General features: G+C 47.0%; 1 protein-coding gene across 1 annotated transcript in view; it reads right to left on the reverse strand.

Annotated features, from left to right (window-relative positions):
* Positions 1-24,020, reverse strand: part of LOC147701910 (cytosolic phospholipase A2 gamma-like) — a 749,579-nt gene that overhangs the window by 255,924 nt on the left and 469,635 nt on the right. The window contains exons 9-10 of the mRNA XM_086928722.1: positions 11,279-11,332; positions 8,499-8,576 (exon numbers count right to left, since the gene is read on the reverse strand). Coding sequence (XP_086784848.1) covers positions 8,499-8,576; positions 11,279-11,332 — 132 coding nt within the window. The remainder of the gene's footprint in view (positions 1-8,498; positions 8,577-11,278; positions 11,333-24,020) is intronic.

Below are 24,020 nucleotides of genomic sequence, written 5' to 3' on the forward strand. Positions count from 1 at the left end.
AAAGCACTTCTAATCACCCAATAGGGTATCCAGGCACTTGTAGACCCCGGAGGCTTATTCGAACAGCCAGGTCTTGAGGGCCATTTGGAATTCCAGAAGTGAGGTGATGGTCTGGAGGTGCATGGGGAGGCTGTTCCAGGTCTTTGCTGTGATGTGGGAGAAGGAGCATCCTCCATTTCTGCTTTGGTAAATGTGGGAAGTATGGGTGAGTGAAAGGGAGGCGTAGCATAGTCTTCTTGATGGTTGGTAGGAGTTCTGATGGTGGTTAACGTAGACGGGTCTTTGGTTCTGTAGAGCCTTGTGTGCGTGGGTCAGCAGCTGGAATTGGCATCTCCTTTGTATGGGGAGCCAGTGGAGTTTCCTAAGGTGGGGTGTGATTTGGGTTCATCGGGGAAGGCCAAAGATGAGTCTGGCTGTGGCATTATGTGTGGTCTGAAGTCTCTGTAGAAGGTGTGTGGCAATTCCTACATAGAGGGCATTGCCATAGTCCAGTCAGGTGGTGATTAGGGCTTGTGCCAGAGTACATCTCATTTGTAGGGGTAGCCATTTGAAGATCTTAGGAAGCATGCGGAAAAGATGGTGTTGATCTGTAATTTCATGAAGAGCTTGTTATCAATGATGATTCCGAGGATTCTGGCATCGTCGTAGGAAGTGGGTGAGGGTCCTAGGTCTGATGGCAACCAGAAGTCGTTACATCTGTTGCTGCTGTTGCCAAACATCAGTACTTCCATCTTGTCTGTGTCCAGCTGAAAACGGTTGTTCTTCATCCAGTTGGCGATGTTTGTTATGCATCTGTGGAAGTTGGTTGTGGTGTTGGTGGGATCATCAGTAAGTGAGAGGATGAGTTGGGTGATGTCTGCGCAGGAAATTATGTTTAGACTGAGGGATCTGATGATGTTGGCCAGCAGGGTCATATATGTGTTGGAGATCATGGGGCTAAGGGATTAGCCCTGGGGGACACCGCAGGTGATCTCCTTGGGTTCAGAGGTGAAAGGTGAGAGGTGGATTCTCTGGGTTCTTCCGGTGAGGATAGAAGCGATCCATCTAAGTGCGTCTCCTTAGATGCCGATGTGGTGAAGTGTTTTGATCAGTGTGTGGTGGGATACTGTGTTGAAGGCTGCCAAGAGGTCACGGAGGATTATAGGTGCTGGTTCTCCAGACTCAAGGAGGATATTGGATGTCGTTGGTGGCTACCATCAGGGCAGTTTCTGTGCTGTGATTGCTGGGGTACCTGGATTTGGAGGAGTCGAGTAGCTGGTTCTGCTCCAGGTGTGTCATGAGTGGATTGTTAATGTTTTCTTCTTGTACCTTGGCTGGTAGTTGGAGGGTTCACTTGGGTCAGTTGAGTTTTTTTTAATAGTTGTCTGTCTACGGCGTGTTTCCAGGTGCTGAGAAATGTTGCAGGGTTGATAGAGGTGTTGAGTAGGATGGTGAGTTCCTGGCCAATCATTTGGTTTCTGACGTTGAAGATGTGGTGCCGGCTTAAAATTCATCTTCTTCAAATTTTAATCATCTTTGTGATTTTTTTGCTCACTACATTTTTCTTTCTGTGCCTAAGCTGGTTTTGGAAGTGTTCTTGCCTCTAATGTTGTTTGATACCACTTGAAACTAATACTAATTGTACCCTAAACAGATTACTTGTATTAATTTGGTTTGGCTACTCTCTCAAAGATAAAACCCAATACTGACATCAAATCTAAATGGATACTAACCAAAGACAGTAAATTGCCTTGTTCCTGCTCCGTTGGACCAGTTCAGCCTGAACTGCCACTGATACACATATGGGTTTCATTCTAGCCCTTTGATTTTTGCCCACAAGACCACTTTAGAGAAAGAGCAGCTATATGTAAATCTGCTTGTGTGGTTGCACACTGCTGACTTTGCATCAACAGACCCATTACTGGATGCTGTATGACCCATACTGGAATGTACCCCACATGCTTAGACACTGTAAACCCATCTTAAGGCACTTATGCTCAAATATGCTGGTCACCATATAGAATACAGATTTACTCACATAGTGTTCACCTACCACAACTCACTCATTGTTGCATATTTCATGACCCTGTAATTGCAATACAGGTTTTTTTCTCAGAGACTGCTGACCTGGAACAAGACACCAATTACAGCATCCACATGCTTCTGACCTGGCATCAAAACACTCAGAGCCAAATTCTGGATTTTGTGGTGCATGGCAGCCAAGCAAGTCACCTTGTTCCACTCCCTGCATCACAGGGAAAGGGCAGGTATGTCCAGTATTTATCCAATACAGTGCATTCTTCTCCTTTTCCTTTTCACTGGTGCCATTTTGGCAGCCTAGCGCCAACACAAAGCATCCTTCCACCATGGTGCAAGGCTGCCCGTGTGGTAGGCAGGATTGTTTTTGTGCAGGAGGGGACGCCTTTCTGCACAAAAACAATCCTGAGAGGATTTGTCCTCTTACTGTGTGTGCTGAAGAAGGCAGAATAAATAGAAAGAGGAAGTAACAAGGAGGAATACAAATATTTATCCTTGTTATGCCTCTTCTCGGGAGATGTATCTTTTTGTCGCATTCCCAGGTTCATAAGGTCTTGTAATTCTGGGAATGCATCAAACAGCCACTGGATTTGTGTCAGAACACCCACACAATGCCAATGTAACATTTACCCAAGACAGAGTAACCCAAGGCAGCAATTTGCACTGCTTTACATTACTCCAGATTTATGGAGCCACTCAATGCCACTTAGAGTGGCTTTGCATGGCTTCAAAATCTGACTTAAGATTTGTGTTGCTCTTGCTCGATAATATGTGCTGCAAGTCCGACACAAACCGGGTTACATTTGTGGCTCTCACTCTTTTATGCTACCGCCGGCTCCTCTGCAACTCAGTACAAAAAACTAGTTTTGTCAGATGGAAAATGCCTAAGGGAGACAGCACCTATACTTCTTTGTGAGGTGGAGGAGACTGCAGGAGCTAGACCATTTGTAAACCAGGCAACAAATCTAAACTATGCCCTTTATGCAAGATAGAAAGAGAGAGAGGTCTAGATCTAGCCAGTGTGCAAAGTAGAAAACATGGCAAGCCTGCAGGACCCAGCTCCTTGTCAGACCAATGTACATGCCAAGACTGACCCAGTTGTATGAGACAGAAGAGCTATTGGGGTTAACTCCTCTGCAGATCATCACACCTGGAAAAACTGAATCTGTTGATAAGATAGGGGAGACCACAGGAACCAGTGCCAATACACCTGCTTAGACTATACTTTTGTTTAAAGTAAAGAGCTCTGCCACCATCTGCGAGGCAGACTATTTTACTTAGGTGGACTGACCATTTGAGTATTGCAGAAAGAGCTCCCGAGTCAGCCCCTCTACAGATCAGCACACATGGCTGGGTTGACCCACTATGTTAGTTGGAGAATACTGCAGGAGTTCCCCACCTTTAGAGCAGTGCATTTGGTAGCAGTGAACCATTATCTGAATCAGAGACAGCTTGAAGCCAGCCTTTCTGCCCATCAGCACACACAGCTAAATTGGCACTTTTTTTGTGGGATGAAAGAGATTGTGCAGACCAGTCCATTGGGCCAGAATACCCCTTAGTTCAAGACAACAAGAGCTGTGGAGCAACCTCCTCTGCAATTATCATAAAATGCTTAACCATCCCTTTTTGTTGGAAGGAGGTGACCTCATGAACCAGTGTCTCTATAGGAAGTGAGGATGACTAGACTGATCTCTGGTGGGAGACTGAAAGAGCTTTACAGTCAGGTCCTCGGCACATAAGTGCACATGGCTAGGCTGACACCATTTCTGAGGTGTCAAAGAACTCAAGAAAAAGGCCATATGTTTTTATACCTCAATTTAAGTGATCATGATTCTGTTTTCTTAAATTAGATTGTTCCTCAGTATGTAGACATTTGCATTACTGGGTGAAGCTTAAGTCAAACACTTTATTAGATAACTTAACAAATAATCCTTACTAAATTGACGTCTATGTGAGGTATTGAGATTTTGTGAGGTAGCTCCTATCCAAATTAGCACACATGGCAAGCATACCACTTTTTGTGAGATCAAGGACACAGCTGGAGCTAGCTGCTATGCAGACCAGTGTACAAGCCAAGACTGACCATTTGTATGTAGCAGAATGAGCTCTGGCACCAGCTTATTTGCCGACCAGCAGGCATGGCAAATATTGACCGTTTGGGTGAAACACAGTAAAGCCAGGAGCAAGCGCCTCTGTAGGCCAGTACATCTTTCTAGACTAAATATTTGTGCAAAGTAGACGTCTCTGAAGCCAGGTGACCCACAGACCTGAGCACCAGCTCAATTAGCCTTTTTGTATGGGATGCGGAGACCACCTAAGCCAGTCCATCTGCATACCGTGTACATGGCTAGATATATCCTTGGTGTGAGACAGAAAGAAGCATTGTGAATGGCTCTGGCTATTCTGGTATTCCCTTTCTTGCTGAAGGCAGAAGTCAGTTATCGATTTAATTCTTCACTCATAGGCTTCTCATTAGTGAAGTATATTTAATGATCAATGTAAGAGAGAACTATCTACACTCATTAATTTGAATCTACAGCAAAGTATTTGATTTTCCAGTGGGGTTATTCTTGTATCTCTGCTTAAATCATATTGGTTCTGAGAATGGCCTCGCGGATTGATGCCACTTGAGACCGAAACGTCAATGATAAACCCATATCTCTGTTCAATTTTTTATTTCACCCTCAACGTTAACTTTGTTCTCTATGGAAGATGAACAGTAAAATTGACCCTCTGAAGAGTAGGTTTCTTGTACATTGATAGATGGAATCATGGAACGTGTAGTACAATTTATATAGTGCATGGCCAATGTATGTTTGGATAATGTTTTCCTTTGAACCCTTGCCTTATTTGTGAGTAAAGTTTATATATGATTTAATCAATTTATGGCCTGTCCTATATATTTGAATTTTGTGATGGTTCCACTCCATTCACAATACCTCTGAAAATTACAGATTTTGAATGTAGATGCCGCTGATTGGGCATCCAAAGCATTTTTATGTCTTGTATCATTACTTATGTGTTCCTATTGTCAGAAGTTTACCTTCCTAGTGTTAGCCACCCTAGCACAGGATCACCACAATGGCAACGAGGAAAAGCCGGGCCCACTGCACTCACCTCACAGGTTCCTTCTGTTAACATGAGGAACATACAAGTACCCCCCATTGAACAGTATTGCTGGAACAGTTCACTGTCCCTTCACCTTCTCTGGGCAGTTCACCCATCTTCTCGTAGCACCTGCCTCTCAGCTGCCTCTGCAAGGGATGTCCGCTGCCTTTCCCTGCCCTCATAACTGACCACAAGCCACTCATACCACTATTTGCAGGCTTGCAGGCACTCGGCATTTCTCTCCCCACATTGAAAAGTGGGCCCTTCAGCTTCAATAGCTGACAGTGAGCGTCAAACCTGGATGGGGCAATCCTGCAGACTACCTCTATAAGCTTCGAAGGCAGGCAGCCAGTGATTCTAAAAATCCTCTAGCTGATGCAGACTAATTTGTCTGCTCACGAGCGGTGGGCGTGCCAGAAAACGCCGATGCAACTGCCTGAAATCCATGCCTCCAAATGACTTCGGAAGTGACCAAGTCTGGCAGCGGAAAGGATTTTCTCTGAGATGTAGGGAACTATGATGATTTCCTACAATGAGACCTCTTCGCTCTGTGGGACATCTTGCATGAACTTGGTGCCACTTGGAAATAAATCCTCCTGAGGTTTCTCAATTTTCATTTACCATCTGATGCTAACAGTCACAATTACTCTCGCCCACAGAGCCCCAGGGGTTGCCCACCACAAAAGTACACCTGTGGCAGAAAGTCTGGTTTAACGCCCTGGATTTAGAGGTTGATAGCATGGTTGCCCTGTGCCATTGGTGCCATGTGTGTAAGACCATGATTGGCCTCCTACAGTCACCACTGGCATCCCCAGCGATAGTCCCTGGTGCCTCATTGTGGAAGTGCTGTCAAGTACGACTTTCAACCACATGCTAAAGTGATTCGATAACATCTTGGCGATGTCTAGAGTCCTAACTACCCTCAAGAGCAACATTGGCCCACGGTTTAGAGCCAAGATTTTAAATAGTACATGCGGTCTATCGCCATAGCTTACAAGAAAATCACCCCACTGACCCAGACCAAAGGGGAGGTTGGGAGACTTTATGCGCACACTTAACAAGGCGATCCACATTGAGTGAGAACAATAAGGCGAAGTGGAGGACTTCACCCACAATGGCCTGTGTGTGTATAAATACACCCCACACAGCACCACACAGACGGCAATTGATGACGTTCTATTTGGAAGAGCTGTAAGAGACCCAGAACAGCTAAAATGCAAGCTCAGTCTGAAAAGTTCGACGTGCAGAAATCTGCATATGAGACTGGGAACTTGTGTGCAATCGGCATCCACAGGAGGGGTCTCAACCCCCTTTTAAAGCATGCCCTCTACAAGCTGTAGACAGGAAAGGCACAGTAGTCGGCAAAGAGCAATCATGACTGTATCACAAAAAAGATATAAGCATTCACCAAGTGGCACGAGCAGTCACAAGGCATGTCAGGAATGCAGCCTCCAAACACCTCTCTGGGAGAGTGGGAGAAGGAGCATGAGACTGGCCAACAGTGTGGCACTGAAGTACCTTAAATCCCACAATCAAAGATAACTCAGCGTTGCCTGGAGGGAACAATGCTGCACCAAGCACTGGTACTCCACATCACACTGAGTAACAAGTCAAGGGTACCCACACAAACTAAGACCTCACATCAAGAAACCCAAGAGACTGGAAGAATCTGTCTGTAAGTGAGTACAGATGGTCTGCAAGCTGCTGCAACAGAACTCTCAGTATGTTGTTATAACTTGTTATGCAATCTGTTATTTTTTTAAGGTTTTGGAGAAATGTAGTATGCCAAAGAGTCACATCCTGGGGCGTCACACCGACATGCATGCATGCCCTCACCTAGCACTGGAGGTCAAGTGTCACACAATAAAAAGAGGCCTCATCTGTGCACTCAAGTCCTCATTTACGAGGTTTTGGAGCAGGCAGCACCACTAGAAATGTTGCTGTGCTGCCCTGAGACAACAGAAAAGGGCAGGAATGCACTGCATCTATGATATAAGGCCCATTCCTGGCCTTTTCCTCTGAGCTGGTGCACAATAGGCTGCAATGCACCATCGCAGACAGCCTTGCACCATGGTGGGTGCAAGGGTGCCTGCGTTATTGGAGTAATCGTGTTATTGCAGAAAGGGACACCTTCCTATACAAAAATAATCTTGAAGGATGTTATTGGCTCCTTCTATGTGTACTGTAGAATTAATTTGCAAGAAAAATTTAATTTGGATGGGTGCACAGCTGTTTTGGAATGATTTTGTCTTTTTTGGGGTTCACCGCAGGTGGCGTAATTACCCCTAAAAATGCCTTTTTGTAACTGATATGAACGTGATGCCAGTGGGTCACTGGGACCATCCATGTGGGATGGTCCCAGTGACCCACTGGCATCACGTTCTTATCAGTTACTGTAGAATTAAGCCTGCTTAGAAAGAGCATAAAGTGAGGAGAACTAAAAGTATTTCTCCTTGTTGCACCACCCTTATGCCTCCCCTGGGAGGCATGCGTTTGTGACGTTGCCTCAGATTTACGATTCCTCGTAAACCTGGGGCCAGGGACGGCTTTAGTGCAGTGCAACTGGTGAGGCCGCACTGGGCACTGACCTAAAGGGGACGCTGTGTTGAGCAGTAACTTATGATTTGAGAGATGAGGGGCACTTTTGCCTGGTGGTAGTGACAGAATTTGAGTAGGCAGTCATATGGTGTTGGGGCGTCAAAAATGATTGTCGCACCGGGCGCCACCAATGCTAAAGCTGGCCCTGCCCGGGGCAGTGTCAAAAAACCATGGGTGTTGCTGGAAACACCCAAAGCAACAACTATTGCATGCCCCTTAAATGGGGAAAACTGCGTAAAAGGGAACGCTAGAGACAAGGCCACATTAAGCCACACAAAGTTGTGCTACCTTATAAATATGGAGCAATACACAGTGCCACTGAAGCGTCACGAAAAGTAACACACCGGTGGCAAGGGGCTTTGTAAATATGCCCCTCAGTGCACAAAGACTACCAAAAGCCTGTGGGTTTTATTTACAAGCTCCTTGCACCATCGGTACGTCACTTTTTCCCATATTAAAAGTGACGCACCAGCGGTGCAAGAGGGTTGTACATAAGACCCTATGTCTTCTTATGCTGCCGCCTTTGCAGCCCTAGTGCAGCATCAAGATAGGGGCCATATGAAGCTTGATGGAGCAATCTGGCAAGGGTGTGCTGATGAGGAACTCTTGAAGCTACATCAGCTCCCCTCACTGTAACATTTACGTTCCACGTTTATTTTTTCTAACGCCTCACATTTTAGCCCTGTAGGCTTCTTAGAGTTTATACCATTGGCGTTCACCTCTAGCAAAGCAGTAATCAAAGTTGTAATGAAAATGAATGGTAGGGACATACATACCTCTTGGAAGAAGGAGCGTTTCCAGTCCTGGAACTAGCACATTTCCAACTGGGTCTTTCAGCATCTTAAGAACAATATCTTCAATTTAAAAAAAAAATACGTTAAATAATTAGTTGAAACATATTAGCATATTTATTACAACCACATTAAACTTCAATAGCCAATTCTACCCTGGATGAGAAAGAAAGAGAAGAGAACAAAACAGATTGAGCATGAAAATAGAATTAGACAAAAAGATACAGAAAAATGTAAATGTGGAGGCTGTCAAAAGAATGAAAAGATGGAAAAGTGAAAAAAGAAACCAATCTGCACGTTTGACATGTAGTGTATGTTTTTTTGGGGTAAACTAGTTGTTATAGCTTGCTAGTTATCTCCTCTCACTTCTGGATCAATGTCGAAATATGTGTGTGCATTTAATTTGTTTATTTCTTATCTCATACCCTACAGTTCCTATCGTTGCCTCCTTGGCATGTTGCTGTTTTCAGGGTATTCTGCCCATTTTTGCAGCGATTATGCTGGTTTCTGATTATGATCTAACAAAATAGTGAAAGTAGCATAGCATGATATGAAGTTATCATCATTAAATAATCTATCCTCTTCACTGCATTGCCTAACTCAAGATTTGTGAGGCCACTCGAAGCCACGCAATGTGGCTTTGCATGTCTTCATAAATCTGACCGGTTTGTGTGGTGCAAACGTAACGCAAGGCACTCATAAATATGTCCGTAGCAGTGACATTGAAACCCGAAGCTGACACACTATAGCCAATGAGTTGCGTGCATCATTTCTGTCTGGCCTCTTGTTCTATTGGGCATCAACGGGCCCTTGTAAGCTATAGGGCCAGTGAAATGAAAAATATAATAACTATAAAACATTCAGGGTTATATATGGTTCTCAAAGGTTACTCTAGTTGGTATACTTATTGTAACATATTTGGATGTTTTTATCTTACCTGTAACTAAAACCCTCATCCTTCTTGGAATGTATGCCACTGTATGGACATTCAGTTTATTGAGTGTTATTTACTGGGTCCTTGTTAATACGTTGTGTAAATATTTTAGCGTCTTTTTAGGGAAGAGAAGGGTTGAGCTGACAGGGATGGAGAAAGCGATCAATGTGGATAATGATTCTGGGCAGGTGAATCAGGTGCACCTTTGGGTCTAGGGTGCAGTCAATCCTATCATAGGAGTGCAGATGGGATCAGTAGAATTGCTTTCAGCCTGGGCTACACTCCTCTCTGGTCAGTGAGCAGAGCGGGACCAGGTTAGGAACTGCTGCAATGTAAAGACAGGTAGTGTGGGCCACTAATGAAGAGATGGCCGCCAAGAGTGCCAATGTCCAAGGCAGTCAGTAGTGTGGAAGAGAATGATGGCAAGCGAGATGAAGTAGAATGATCAGGAGTCACTTTTGATAGTTCCAGAAGAAGCTTGCTCCAGATTTTTCCGGGAGACCAGTGCCATGGTGTTTAATTAAACTTAAACTGTTGCGATATCAAAAAGGAGAGTGATGGGGCACAAACAGCTGGTGGGTACTCAGAATTATTCTTCATGGATGCCTGCTGCAGCACAGGAGTCAGGAAGGACATGGCTGCACGAGTCAGGAGGCAGTTGGCCTAGATGGTGATGAAGATCTGAAACCATGCTGGCTGTCTGGAGCATGGAGAATGTCTTCTCCTACCCCGGAGCGCCCACGTCTGGCAGCATGTGTCAACCCGTCCTGAGGGGACCGGGGCGATATTTGGGACACTTGGCTCTGACGTGTCAATAGGGGTGTCTTTGAGTGTGTGAGCCTTATTTCAATGGTTGTCCGTGAACGTTAGGGACTGTTCATCCCCGTAATTTGGGCTTTTGCTAAAACTAAGTGAGGAATAATTTGATGTTGCACCAGCTCGTTGGCAGCGGGCTCATGAGACGATACGGGCATGGGCACCAGAAACAAGGATAAGGGCAATGTGTGCATAAAACACGGTGCGTGGCATCGATTGTGTGCCTAAAAGCAGGTGCATTTTGCAGACAGTGGAAACCCTGTCGATAAGTCACTATGGGCCAGATGTAGGTAAATCACATTTACCGATTTTGAAATACCGAATATTACCGAATTTTACCGATTCGGTATTTCAAAATCGGTAAATGGGATGTAGGTACCAACATCTGGATTTATTACTGATTCCTTAAAAATTCGGTATTTACCGATTTGGTAAATACCGAATCGGTATTTGCTATTGAATCCTATGGGCCTTAAAGCCCATAGGATTCAATTCAAATACCGATTCGGTATTTACCGAATCGGTAAATACCAAATTTGTCAAGGGTGCAGGGGGTGTCACTTTGACACCCTCTAGCACCCCCAAAACGGGCATGTGTGCAATGTGGCACACAGACATGCCCTAAGGGCACGTCTGTCTGTCACATGGCACATGTGTACATGCACAGATGTGCATGTACACAGGAATCGGTATTTTACCATGGATTTGTATTCCATGGTAAAATACCGATTCTGAAAGCCATGTGCCAATGGAAAATTGGCTACCCACATTTCAATCTTGCATTTTCGGTAAAATTACCGAATTGGTAAAATTACCGATTCGGTAAAATTACCGAAAATGCAACATTTAAGGGCCCCTACATGTCAACGGCTGCTACCGATCGGTAAATGGCTATTTTCGGCCACCTACATCTGGCCCTAAATTATGTACTGGATACCAGAATGCTTTGAATACTGAAATAGCAGCAGAAGTGGCATTTATTTCCAATATAAATAAAGCAATGTAAAAGAAATACCTAGAAAAAACTCAAAAAGTTCTGGAATGCTTGCAATTGCACTTCCCCACAGCGCTGAAAGACATAAAGAAAATACAATTTCAGGGCAAAATTTACAGTGACATAGTGAAATAGGTAGAGCGGTGTACACAATGTTTTAAAATGGATATGAACATATGAGTGAAGAGTGGCATACAGACAAAATATTTGAACAAATCTGGATACTTGCTGTCTCTACTCTAGTCAAAGTCTTGTGGTTTTTAATGTTCTGGTTTTAGGCTTGATTGGCACATAGGGCTATCATAAAAATGCCACATAAGGCTAAAATAAGAGCCTTGATGAAGCGATGAGAAGGAAGCACAGTTTTGTAAGAAATAGCATTTCCTATGATTAGTAACTGATAAAGCTAGATATTAAGTATTCGCATTGGGTGAACTTGGTTTCACAGCGTTTCCTGATCTCTGGCGCCTGTTCACTCAGCTGAAAGAGCACACAGTCCAACATTCACTGACGCTCCCTGGGGCCATCCAACCCGGGTCGAGCCGTGACGCAGTTGCTCCATCACAGACATACTGCCCACATGCTTAAACCCCTGTACCGTCTCACCCTTTTAGAAAAAGACACGGAGCCAGAAGTTCATGTAAGCACGTCTTTTTTCTCGAGCATTTGCTTTCAATCTAACTTGCTGTCCTCATTTCCTGTCCTTCCTCCACCCCTTCCCATCCTGCCTGCCCTGCCTCAATACAAAGTCAGGCAAGCACAATACGATACCTCCCCCTTTTGTACAAACAGTCTTACGGTCTCTTAGAGTTCTTCAATGAGACGGACCGGTCGTTTGATGTGTCTTCGTGGAGAGGCTCGGCTGTTCTAGTCTTGGTGTCTGGTGATCTCCAGCATCTTCATGAGTGGCCGAGCTGAAATGATCTCGATCACTGTTCTCACTCTGACTCAGGGAGTCAGCACTGAAGTCATGAGTTTGAGTTATGTTACACCCGGTGGGTGTGCACCTTTTGAAATGCGAGATATTCTGAGTTATTCGTTTGTGGTCCGCTGCTGCCGTGTCCATGGTCCCTTTTGGACTGGAAACTCACAAGGGGTGGTCAAGGAATCGACTGTCGGCCTTTGTTGTGCGGTCCCGTATGACCATTACCCAGTCGCCTTCTTGAATGTCTGCATGTTTTGCATGTCTCCTTTTGTCAGCGTAGGTTTTCATTTTTAGCTTCTAGTCGTGATCTAGTTTGACCAACGTGGCATGATCCGTGGTCACTGTTCAAAATAGTGAGATGTTGTTCAGAGCTGGTAGCCAGTACTTCATTTAAGACTTGTTGTATGTCGCGATGAGTTAGTTCAGCCTGTTGGATTGCCTTCTTAAGTGTCCCCATGCCATTGGTTTGGGGCCATAGCGGTGCTATCTTCCTGTGTTTGAAATCTAAATGCTTTGCGAATTTGGCAAACTCGTGGCCATTGAATGGTGGCCCATTGTCTGATTTCACTCCTAAGGGGATGCCCCGGGCTGCAAAGGTCTCATCCAGAATGGGGATTACTGCCGTTGCTTTGGTGGAGGATACTTGGTGCGCGATGGGGAACCGCGAATATTCGTCCATGATGACGACAATGTACTTGCCCGATTTTAGAGGGCCAAAGAAGTCAACGGCTACCTGTTGCCATACACCGTCCGGTAGTTCTGACATCTGCAGTGGGGCTGGCGGTTCATCACGACCCACTAGTTGGCACGAGGTGCAGTCCTTGAGTGTAGTTTCACCATCTGGTCCAGTAATGGGAACCAGACACGTTCCCTGAGTGCTTTCTTGGTGGCACTTATGCCTCTGTGGCCTTCGTGAGCTAGGTTAATGATTCCTTGTCGTAATTTCTGTGGAATTACTATCCTCCCCCCTCACAGCAATAGACCATCAGTGCTGATCAATAACTCCTCCTGAATGTGTTTGAATGCCACGAGTTCTTGGTTATTATAGCAGTTGTTTCGAGAGGCGTCCTGTAGGTGTCTCCATGAGTTGGTCCGTATGTGATCCATGACATCTTGAAAGATGGGGTCTTGTACGGATGCCTCTCGGATGGCCTCTAGTGGAACGGTCGGGGGACACGCATTATCGATGACAAAGTGGATATACTCTTCCGCCAGGGATGTCTTCTCCTTGGTGTGTGGACGGGGGTGCCGGGACATGTAGTCTGCCTGATTCTCCAACTTTCCAGGCTTGTGAATGATGGTGTAAACATAGTTTTGGAGGCGCAGCCCCCACCTCTCAATGCACGGGGGCATTTTGGCTCTAGGATTTCCAAATATAGTAACGAGGGCTTGGTGGTCTGTAATGAGGGTAAAATGTTTTCCGTATACAAAGAGGTGAAAATGTTCGCAGGCCCATACGACAGCGAGACTCTCCTTCTCAGGCTGCGAATATGCTCTCTCAGTGTCTGTGAGATTGCGGCTGGCATAGGCAACTGTATGTCGTTGATCAGAGTCCTCATGGTATTGTGCGAGGATAGCACCCAGTCCAACTGGGCTGACATCAACAGTCACTTCAGTCTTTCACCTGGTGTCAAAGTATGCGAGGTTGGTGGCCGAACTTACTGCCTTCTTGATCTTGTTGAATGCTTGCTCATAGGTCGGTGTCCACAGGAAGGGTTGGCCTTAACGGGTGAGCTCTCTGAGTGGGTAACTAATAGTGGCATAGTATTTGATGTATCGTGCACAATAACTTGCCATTCCTAGGAATGATCGGAGGTCACTGACATCTTGTGGTTGTGGAGTATCTGCAAGGGCCAACACCTTTTCTGGGTCAGGTTTCATGCCGTCCTTGGAGAAAACACGACCATAGAATTTTAGGGTTGATTTGTGGAATTCGCATTTGTCGGGATTGAGGGTAAGGTTGGCATTTAGCAGCGCGTGACAAACTCTGTCCAGGGCTGTGTCATGTTCAGTCTGATCGTTCCCAAATACCAAGATATCATTGCTGTAGTTGAAAGCATTCGGGATGCCTTGAATGACTTGCCAGATGGCTTCTTGGAATATCTCGGCGGCCGAGGATACCCCAGAATTAAGGCGTTTGTAACGGAACAGTCCTTGATGAGTCATGAAGGTCGTGATGTAACGTGACTTCTCATGTAGTTCTAATTGATGGTATCCCTTGTTGAGATCCAGTTTTGAGAAGACAGTCGCCCCATTGAGGCGGGCGATCATATCACTAATGTGAGGTCCTGGATGCCTCTCTCTCTCAATGGCTGTGTTGGGTGCGCGCATGTCCACACACAAACGCACCTTGTTGTCTTGCCCCTTTTTGGGCACTACCACCACTGGCGATACCCAGGTGTGGGGCCTGAGGAACGCTCGATGATATCAGTCCTCAACATATCCTGTAGTTCATCATCTACCGCCTGTTGCAAGTGAAATGGTACTTTCCTGTGGTGTTGCGCCACGGGTGTTACTTGCTCATCAATGTGTAGCTTGACTTTAAATTGGTTGAGCTTCCCTAAGCCTTTGAAGAGGTTCAGAAACTTATTGACGATATCAGGGGTGTCTTCTATCATATAGAGAAGGTCTACAAGTTTGAGTCGTTCTGCTGTTGGCAGACTGAGGAGGCACTCTGCTGCGTTGGGACCTTCAACTACATGAACATATGCTTCAATTTATCTATCTTTGTAGGTCAGCGTCGTGCTAAACCGGCCCAGACATGGCAGTGGTTTTCTGGACATCCATGTGTAGACTCGGACTGCTGATGGTTCTAGTTTTGGTTTGGGTTTCATGCTTTGATATTCAAGAGTACATATGTAGTTCCAGGACGCCCCCGAGTCTAGCAAAAAATGTTGCTGGGTGGTTTCCAATTTTGATGTCTAGTTTGGGGTACTTCTTTAGTCGGTCCGGGTCTGACTCCATGCATATATATTTGTCACTGTCTTGTGACACAGGTGAGCATGGCGATGACTCTCTGTACGTCGATCTTCTGGACTTGTACGAGCTGGCGGTGCGATCACTTGATCTTGATGTGCTGTCGGATAGTCCTTCTCTCCCTTTTATCGCTCGAGCATGGTGCGTGTGGTCGATCGTGCCAAGGTTGTCCTTCGCTCCGCCTGTCATGTTTGACAGGCCACTTCAAAATTATTATCCCTTCCACAGCGGTGGCATTGCTGACCAATGGCGGGGCACTACCCCGAGTGAGGGTATTCTTGACCACACCGGTAACATCTAGATGCAGGTCTGCTACTTCTGTTATGTCGCGTCTCATGACGTGACAACGTTCCATGGCGCGATGACGTCCCTTTGGAGGTTTGCGTGAATTTTCATGACTTGTGGTGGTCTGAGCGACATTTGGTGTCGGTGCGGGCTTGCATCCTGAAAACCTGTTCCTTCTTTTCAGGCTTGGTGGCTTCCATCTTTTTCGCGTGGTCCTACGCTTGGTCGTTTATTCGTGTCATCTCTTCTGTTTCTTCCAATGTATAGTGTTTCTTTAGCAGGCGCCGACGTAGAGATTCGGATTGGCAGCCTTCAATTATCCGTAGTCGCAACGCGTCTTCCGTGTTGAAGGTGTCAAATTCACAGTGTCGGGCTAGGCGCCTGATGCGCACAATGAAATCACCCATGGATTCATCCTTTTCTTGTGTTGCCAAGTTGAACGCGTAGCGCTCATAGTCCAAATTGTGTTTATGTAGGAACTTCCGGTCCAGGGCTCCTTCTACGTCATCATATGAGGTGGCATTGGCAGCGGGCAGTTCCTTGATAATCTGCGCAATGTCTTTTCCAACTAAATTTCACAGCGCTATTAGTTTCTGTTTGGGATCTTGCACTTGGGACCCAGTCCTAAAGTCTTCGAAATCCTCCGCCCATCTTTTCCATTTAGGTCCCATGCTATTTCCGGAGGTCAGCTCCAGTGGGTCTGGTGGGCGTAGGTAGGATATCCCCATGAACACTTGAGGCAACTGTGGGGGATGAGCTGCTGCACCAGCACTCGAGGTCCCGGAGGTATCAGGCTGAGTGGTCATCTTGAGCACGTTTGCCAAACTGCTCTAATCAATCGTTACTTAAATCCGGAGTTTCTCTCACTTATTGAGTCTTGCCTGACTTCAAAATGGCCGCAGCCGAAAAACCAATGGAGGTCTATGGCCAATGCCTGACTTCAGGATGGCCGCCGTTCAGGACAGATTAGATTCTCCATTCACACTGCCTCTCAGATTAGACTTTACTCTCTTTTATAGAATTTCAGGGCTCAAGGCTCTCGGTCGCGTGATATTTAGAAGCACCCTCGCTCACTCAGTGTCACTTACGAGGGGCGGAGAGACTCCTGAACTCTTCTGGTCACTTTCGCGCCTTCCGCGCGTGTCGTTGAGGCTCATTCGCTTCAGGATGCCGTCTGGACTCTCACGCTGGTCTTGTGAACTTGGGCTGCACTCAGTTGGCAGCGCTCCTGCTGGACAGCATTTTGGGCGACGCGCGGGCTTCCTCCGCGATTTTCACGCTTCTTCGCGCTTTACGTTGCGGCGCTGTCAGTTCCTCCGTCTTTGGCCGTGTTTTCATGGCAGGGCGTGGGTGATGTGGGTTGTGGACAATCCCACCCTCGTCGCCAGTGTACCGTCTCGCCCTTTTAGAAAAAGACATGGAGCCAGGAGTTCATGTAAGCACGTCTTTATTCTTGTGCATCTGCTATCAATCTAACTTGTGTCCTCATTTCCTGTCCTTCCTCCGCCCCTTCCCATCCTGCCTGCCCTGTCTCAATACAAAGTCAGGCAAGCACGATACGACACCCCCCAGGAGTGCCAAACCTGCGGTTTGGACCGTGGCAGCCATTGCAGTGGAGGGAGCAGAGAATGGTGGCAGCCTGAGTGCTGACAGGACAGACTGTCTGTGTTTGAAATCTAAATGCTTTGCGAATTTGGCAAACTCGTGGCCATTGAATGGTGGCCCATTGTCTGATTTCACTCCTAAGGGGATGCCCCGGGCTGCAAAGGTCTCATCCAGAATGGGGATTACTGCTGTTGCTTTGGTGGAGGATACTTGGTGCGCGATGGGGAACCGCGAATATTCGTCCATGATGACGACAATGTACTTGCCCGATTTTAGAGGGCCAAAGAAGTCAATGGCTACCTGTTGCCATACACCGTCCGGTAGTTCTGACATCTGCAGTGGGGCTGGCGGTTCATCACGACCCACTAGTTGGCACGAGGTGCAGTCCTTGAGTGTAGTTTCACCATCTGGTCCAGTAATGGGAACCAGACACGTTCCCTGAGTGCTTTCTTGGTGGCACTTATGCCTCTGTGGCCTTCGTGAGCTAGGTTAATGATTCCTTGTCGTAATTTCTGTGGAATTACTATCCTCCCCCCTCACAGCAATAGACCATCAGTGCTGATCAATAACTCCTCCTGAATGTGTTTGAATGCCACGAGTTCTTGGTTATTATAGCTGTTGTTTCGAGAGGCGTCCTGTAGGTGTCTCCATGAGTTGGTCCGTATGTGATCCATGACATCTTGAAAGATGGGGTCTTGTACGGATGCCTCTCGGATGGCCTCTAGTGGAACGGTCGGGGGACTCGCGTTATCGATGACAAAGTGGATATACTCCTCCGCCAGGGATGTCTTCTCCTTGGTGTGTGGACGGGGGTGCCGGGACATGTAGTCTGCCTGATTCTCCAACTTTCCAGGCTTGTGAATGATGGTGTAAACATAGTCTTGGAGGCGCAGCCCCCACCTCTCAATGCGCGGGGGCATTTTGGCTCTAGGATTTCCAAATATAGTAACGAGGGCTTGGTGGTCTGTAATGAGGGTAAAATGTTTTTTGTATACAAAGAGGTGAAAATGTTCGCAGGCCCATACGACAGCGAGACTCTCCTTCTCAGGCTGCGAATATGCTCTCTCAGTGTCTGTGAGACTGCGGCTGGCATAGGCAACTGTATGTCGTTGATCAGAGTCCTCATGGTATTGTGCGAGGATAGCACCCAGTCCAACTGGGCTGACATCAACAGTCACTTCAGTCTTTCACCTGGTGTCAAAGTATGCGAGGTTGGTGGCCGAACTTACTGCCTTCTTGATCTTGTTGAATGCTTGCTCATAGGTCGGTGTCCACAGGAAGGGTTGGCCTTAACGGGTGAGCTCTCTGAGTGGGTAACTAATAGTGGCATAGTATTTGATGTATCGTGCACAATAACTTGCCATTCCTAGGAATGATCGGAGGTCACTGACATCTTGTGGTTGTGGAGTATCTGCAAGGGCCAACACCTTTTCTGGGTCAGGTTTCATGCCGTCCTTGGAGAAAACACGACCATAGAATTTTAGGGTTGATTTGTGGAATTCGCATTTGTCGGGATTGAGGGTAAGGTTGGCATTTAGCAACGCGTGACAAACTCTGTCCAGGGCTGTGTCATGTTCAGTCTGATCGTTCCCAAATACCAAGATATCATTGCTGTAGTTGAAAGCATTCAGGATGCCTTGAATCACTTGCCAGATGGCTTCTTGGAATATCTCGGCGGCCGAGGATACCCCAGAATTAAGGCGTTTGTAACGGAACAGTCCTTGATGAGTCATGAAGGTCGTGATGTAACGTGACTTCTCATGTAGTTCTAATTGATGGTATCCCTTGTTGAGATCCAGTTTTGAGAAGACAGTCGCCCCATTGAGGCGGGCGATCATATCACTAATGTGAGGTCCTGGATGCCTCTCTCTCTCAATGGCTGTGTTGGGTGCGCGCATGTCCACAACAAACGCACCTTGTTGTCTTGCCCCTTTTTGGGCACTACCACCACTGGCGATACCCAGGTGTGGGGCCTGAGGAACGCTCGATGATATCAGTCCTCAACATATCCTGTAGTTCGTCATCTACCGCCTGTTGCAAGTGAAATGGTACTTTCCTGTGGTGTTGCGCCACGGGTGTTACCTGCTCATCAATGTGTAGCTTGACTTTAAATTGGTTGAGCTTCCCTAAGCCTTTGAAGAGGTTCAGAAACTTATTGACGATATCAGGGGTGTCTTCTATCATATAGAGAAGGTCTACAAGTTTGAGTCGTTCTGCTGTTGGCAGACTGAGGAGGCACTCTGCTGCGTCGGGACCTTCAACTACATGAACATATGCTTCAATTTATCGATCTTTGTAGGTCAGCGTCGTGCTAAACCGGCCCAGACATGGCAGTGGTTTTCTGGACATCCATGTGTAGACTCGGACTGCTGATGGTTCTAGTTTTGGTTTGGGTTTCATGCTTTGATATTCAAGAGTACATATGTAGGTCCAGGACGCCCCCGAGTCTAGCAAAAAATGTTGCTGGGTGGTTTCCAATTTTGATGTCTAGTTTGGGGTACTTCTTTAGTCGGTCCGGGTCTGACTCCATGCATATATATTTGTCACTGTCTTGTGACACAGGTGAGCATGGCGATGACTCTCTGGACATCGATCTTCTGGACTTGTACGAGCTGGCGGAGCGATCGCTTGATCTTGATGTGCTGTCGGATAGTCCTTCTCTCCCTTTTATCGCTCGAGCATGGTGCGTGTGGTCGATCGCGCCAAGGTTGTCCTTCGCTCCGCCTGTCGTGTTTGACAGGCCACTTCAAAATTATTATCCCTTCCACAGCGGTGGCATTGCTGACCAATGGCGGGGCACTGCCCCGAGTGAGGGTATTCTTGACCACACCGGTAACATCTAGATGCAGGTCTGCTACTTCTGTTATGTCGCGTCTCATGACGTGACAATGTTCCATGGCGCGATGACGTCCCTTTGGAGGTTTGCGTGAATTTTCTTGACTTGTGGTGGTCTGAGCAACATTTGGTGTCGGTGCGGGCTTGCATCCTGAAAACCTGTTCCTTCTTTTCAGGCTTGGTGGCTTCCATTTTTTTCGCGTGGTCCTACGCTTGGTCGTTTATTCGTGTCATCTCTTCTATTTCTTCCAATGTATAGTGTTTCTTTAGCAGGCGCCGACGTAGAGATTCGGATTGGCAGCCTTCAATTATCCGTAGTCGCAACGTGTCTTCCGTGTTGAAGGTGTCAAATTCACAGTGTCGGGCTAGGCGACTGATGCGCACAATGAAATCACCCATGGATTCATCCTTTTCTTGTGTTGCCAAGTTGAACGTGTAGCGCTCATAGTCCAAATTGTGATTATGTAGGAACTTCCGGTCCAGGGCTCCTTTTACATCATCATATGAGGTGGCATTGGCAGCGGGCAGTTCCTTGATAATCTGCGCAATGTCTTTTCCAACTAAATTTCACAGCGCTATTAGTTTCTGTTTGGGATCTTGCACTTGGGACCCAGTCATAAAGTCTTCGAAATCCTCCGCCCATCTTTTCCATTTAGGTCCCATGCTATTTCCGGAGGTCAGCTCCAGTGGGTCTGGTGGGCGTAGGTAGGATATCCCCATGAACACTTGAGGCAACTGTGGGGGATGAGCTGCTGCACCAGCGCTCGAGGTCCCAGAGGTATCAGGCTGAGTGGTCATCTTGAGCACGTTTGCCAAACTGCTCTAATCAATCGTTACTTAAATCCGGAGTTTCTCTCACTTATTGAGTCTTGCCTGACTTCAAAATGGCCGCAGCCGAAAAACCAATGAAGGTCTATGGCCAATGCCTGACTTCAAGATGGCCGCCGTTCAGGACAGATTAGATTCTCCATTCACACTCCCTCTCAGATTAGACTTTACTCTCTTTTATAGAATTTCAGGGCTCAAGGCTCTCGGTCGCGTGATATTTAGACGCACCCTCGCTCACTCAGTGTCACTTACGAGGGGCGGAGAGACTCCTGAACTCTTCTGGTCACTTTCGCGCCTTCCGCGCGCGTCGTTGAGGCTCATTCGCTTCAGGATGCCGTCTGGACTCTCACGCTGGTCTTGTGAACTTGGGCTGCACTCAGTTGGCAGCGCTCCTGCTGGACAGCATTTTGGGCGACGCGCGGGCTTCCTCCGCGATTTTCACGCTTCTTCGCGCTTTACGTTGCGGCGCTGTCAGTTCCTCCGTCTTTGGCCGTGTTTTCATGGCAGGGCGTGGGTGATGTGGGTTGTGGACAATCCCACCCTCGTCGCCAGTGTACCGTCTCGCCCTTTTAGAAAAAGACACGGAGCCAGGAGTTCATGTAAGCACGTCTTTATTCTTGTGCATCTGCTATCAATCTAACTTGCTGTCCTCATTTCCTGTCCTTCCTCCGCCCCTTCCCATCCTGCCTGCCCTGTCTCAATACAAAGTCAGGCAAGCACGATACGACACCCCCCAGGAGTGCCAAACCTGCGGTTTGGACCGTGGCAGCCATTGCAGTGGAGGGAGCAGAGAATGGTGGCAGCCTGAGTGCTGACAGGACAGACTGACGGGCGCACCCGGCGCCACCCAGAGACAGCATGAGGACACCACTGGCTGCTTGGTGCTGCAGACTCGCAGCATGATCCTGTAGTGTAGGGCATGCGGAGCCAGTGCAGATCCCGAGAGGCTGCTGCAGAGACACAGCGAGGCCCGCAAGTTACCACGGCGGTTGGCCCTGGGCCTAGGGCACTGCTGGGGATGCAGGCGTTCAACTGGATCCTGCTGAGCTGGAGCAGCGGACAAGCGGGAAAGGGTTTGGTGGGGGACCACCCAATAGCTGGACTGTGAGGAGTCGACTTCCCTGGACTGCCTCCCCCCCCCCCAAGATGATCCGGGGCCATCACTCTGGGCTATGAGGGGGAGATGTACCATGTATCGTCTTGGCAAAATGTCAACAATCGGTGGATGGGGACTGACCACCCCGACATACCACTATACTATTAGGCGGTGCGTCTGATTGTTGGGAATGAGTGGTGGTTTTGTGCGACCCTAGGTATGCAGCGGAGTAATGTCTGTTGAATGGCTTCCCTGCCTGCTCTTTAGGGGGAGGGACTCTGCAGCGTTCCCTTCTGCCACTAGTGTTGTGAAAGAGATATGGAATGCAGCAAAAAAGGCCATGGGATGGGCTCATCATCTCACTTTGGAAACCCCATTTTGACAAGGCACCAGGTGGCAGCCCTGAGGGGTTTGTTGTCCTGGGACATTATAGGTATTTCAACATTGGGTGATGCGTTGCATGGGGGGACAATCAAGTCCTTTCAGGACCCGCGGGAGGAATTTGACATGTGCAGTTCTTTAGGTACTTGCAGCTCCATCCCTTTTCTTTTTTTTTTTTACCATTTTCTTCCCTTTTTTCTTGTGACTCGGTTTTACAGAGTCACAAGATGATGGGCCAATACTTCTTGGTTTGGTGTGTTGACAGCCAATCCAAATGAAGCTTATGAACGGGAGGGTTCACAGATCCACCGCGGTCACCAGTTATGTTTTTATTTTTTTTTAATTTCGCAGGAACTTCTGAACGGATTTACACCATTTAAAAAAAGAAAGTTTTTCTGAACCAAGATCTACCTTTTTGCCAAATTTGGTGTAATTCTGTTTAGCAGTTCGGGTGTAGCTTTGTCTAAAGTTTCCTCTGAAAATTAACATGTAAAAAAAGCGTTTGAGGACACCCCCTCAAGGCGACAAAGCATGCCCCCTAAAAGTGGGCCTGCCCCAAGCAATGCCAGAACATGTGAGGTAAATCCCCCTAAGGTCATCACACCATAGACAGTTCCACGTGGGAATCAGGCCCAGGCTCCTTCTTATACAGCCTATGGAGGATATGCCCGAGTTTTCCCTAATGAAAGCCGAAATCCTACTCACAGACCTTAAAGAGCATAAACTATCGGAAACATATAAAATGCTATTGCGTAATGTGCCGGACCCAATGGCTGGAGTGCGGCACGCGGTGGGAGGGTGAACTGAGCTGTCTGGCATATGACGACTGGAAGGAGGTGGTGGAGGTACCTGGGGAGGTGGTGATACCTGCTCAGTTTCGATTGATCCAACTTGAGATACTTAGAGTGTATTGTACTAGGACCAGGCTCTGCTGCATGGGCCTGATTCCCACGTGGAACTGTCTATGGTGTGATGACCTTAGGGGGATTTACCTCACATGTTCTGGCATTGCTTGGGGCAGGCCCACTGTTATGGGGCATGCTTTGTCGCCTTGAGGGGGTGTCCTCAAACGCTTTTTTTACATGTTAATTTTCAGAGGAAACTTTAGACAAAGCTACACCCGAACTGCTAAACAGAATTACACCAAATTTGGCAAAAAGGTAGATCTTGGTTCAGAAAAACTTTCTTTTTTTAAATGGTGTAAATCCGTTCAGAAGTTCCTGCGAAATTAAAAAAAAATAAAAACATAACTGGTGACCGCGGTGGATCTGTGAACCCTCCCGTTCACAAGCTTCATTTGGATTGGCTGTCAACACACCAAACCAAGAAGTGTTGGCCCATCATCTTGTGACTCTGTAAAACCGAGTCACAAGAAAAAAGGGAAGAAAATGGTAAAATAAAAAACAAAAGGGGCAGGGTAGCAACACCCTGAACCCCTAGGCCTGGTAAGGGGGTCCCACAGGAACCTCCAAGGTCAAAAAAGCATTTGCAATGCAATAGGTCTCGCATTATTAAAGTTTGAGCTATTGGCATTGCTAAATAATGCAACACCAATAGCTCAAACTCTAATATTGCAAGACCTATTGCATTGCAAATGCTTGTCCTATCAGTCAAGCCCTAATAGGAGCCTGATTAGATTATCGTAAAGTTCTCTTTCTGGGCCTGACATTTTATTCACTCCACAAAGTTGCACAGCTCGTCGTCTTGGATTTCTGCGCCAAACACAAATCTGGCCAGCTGAGATCTCTACACTGACTTCCAGTGGACAAGCGCATTGTCTTCAAAACCATTGAATTTGCAGCAAAGCACTATACGGCCATAGTCCTGTTTTT

Source organism: Lissotriton vulgaris, chromosome 7, assembly GCF_964263255.1.
Source record: "Lissotriton vulgaris chromosome 7, aLisVul1.2, whole genome shotgun sequence".
Taxonomy (NCBI): domain Eukaryota; kingdom Metazoa; phylum Chordata; class Amphibia; order Caudata; family Salamandridae; genus Lissotriton; species Lissotriton vulgaris.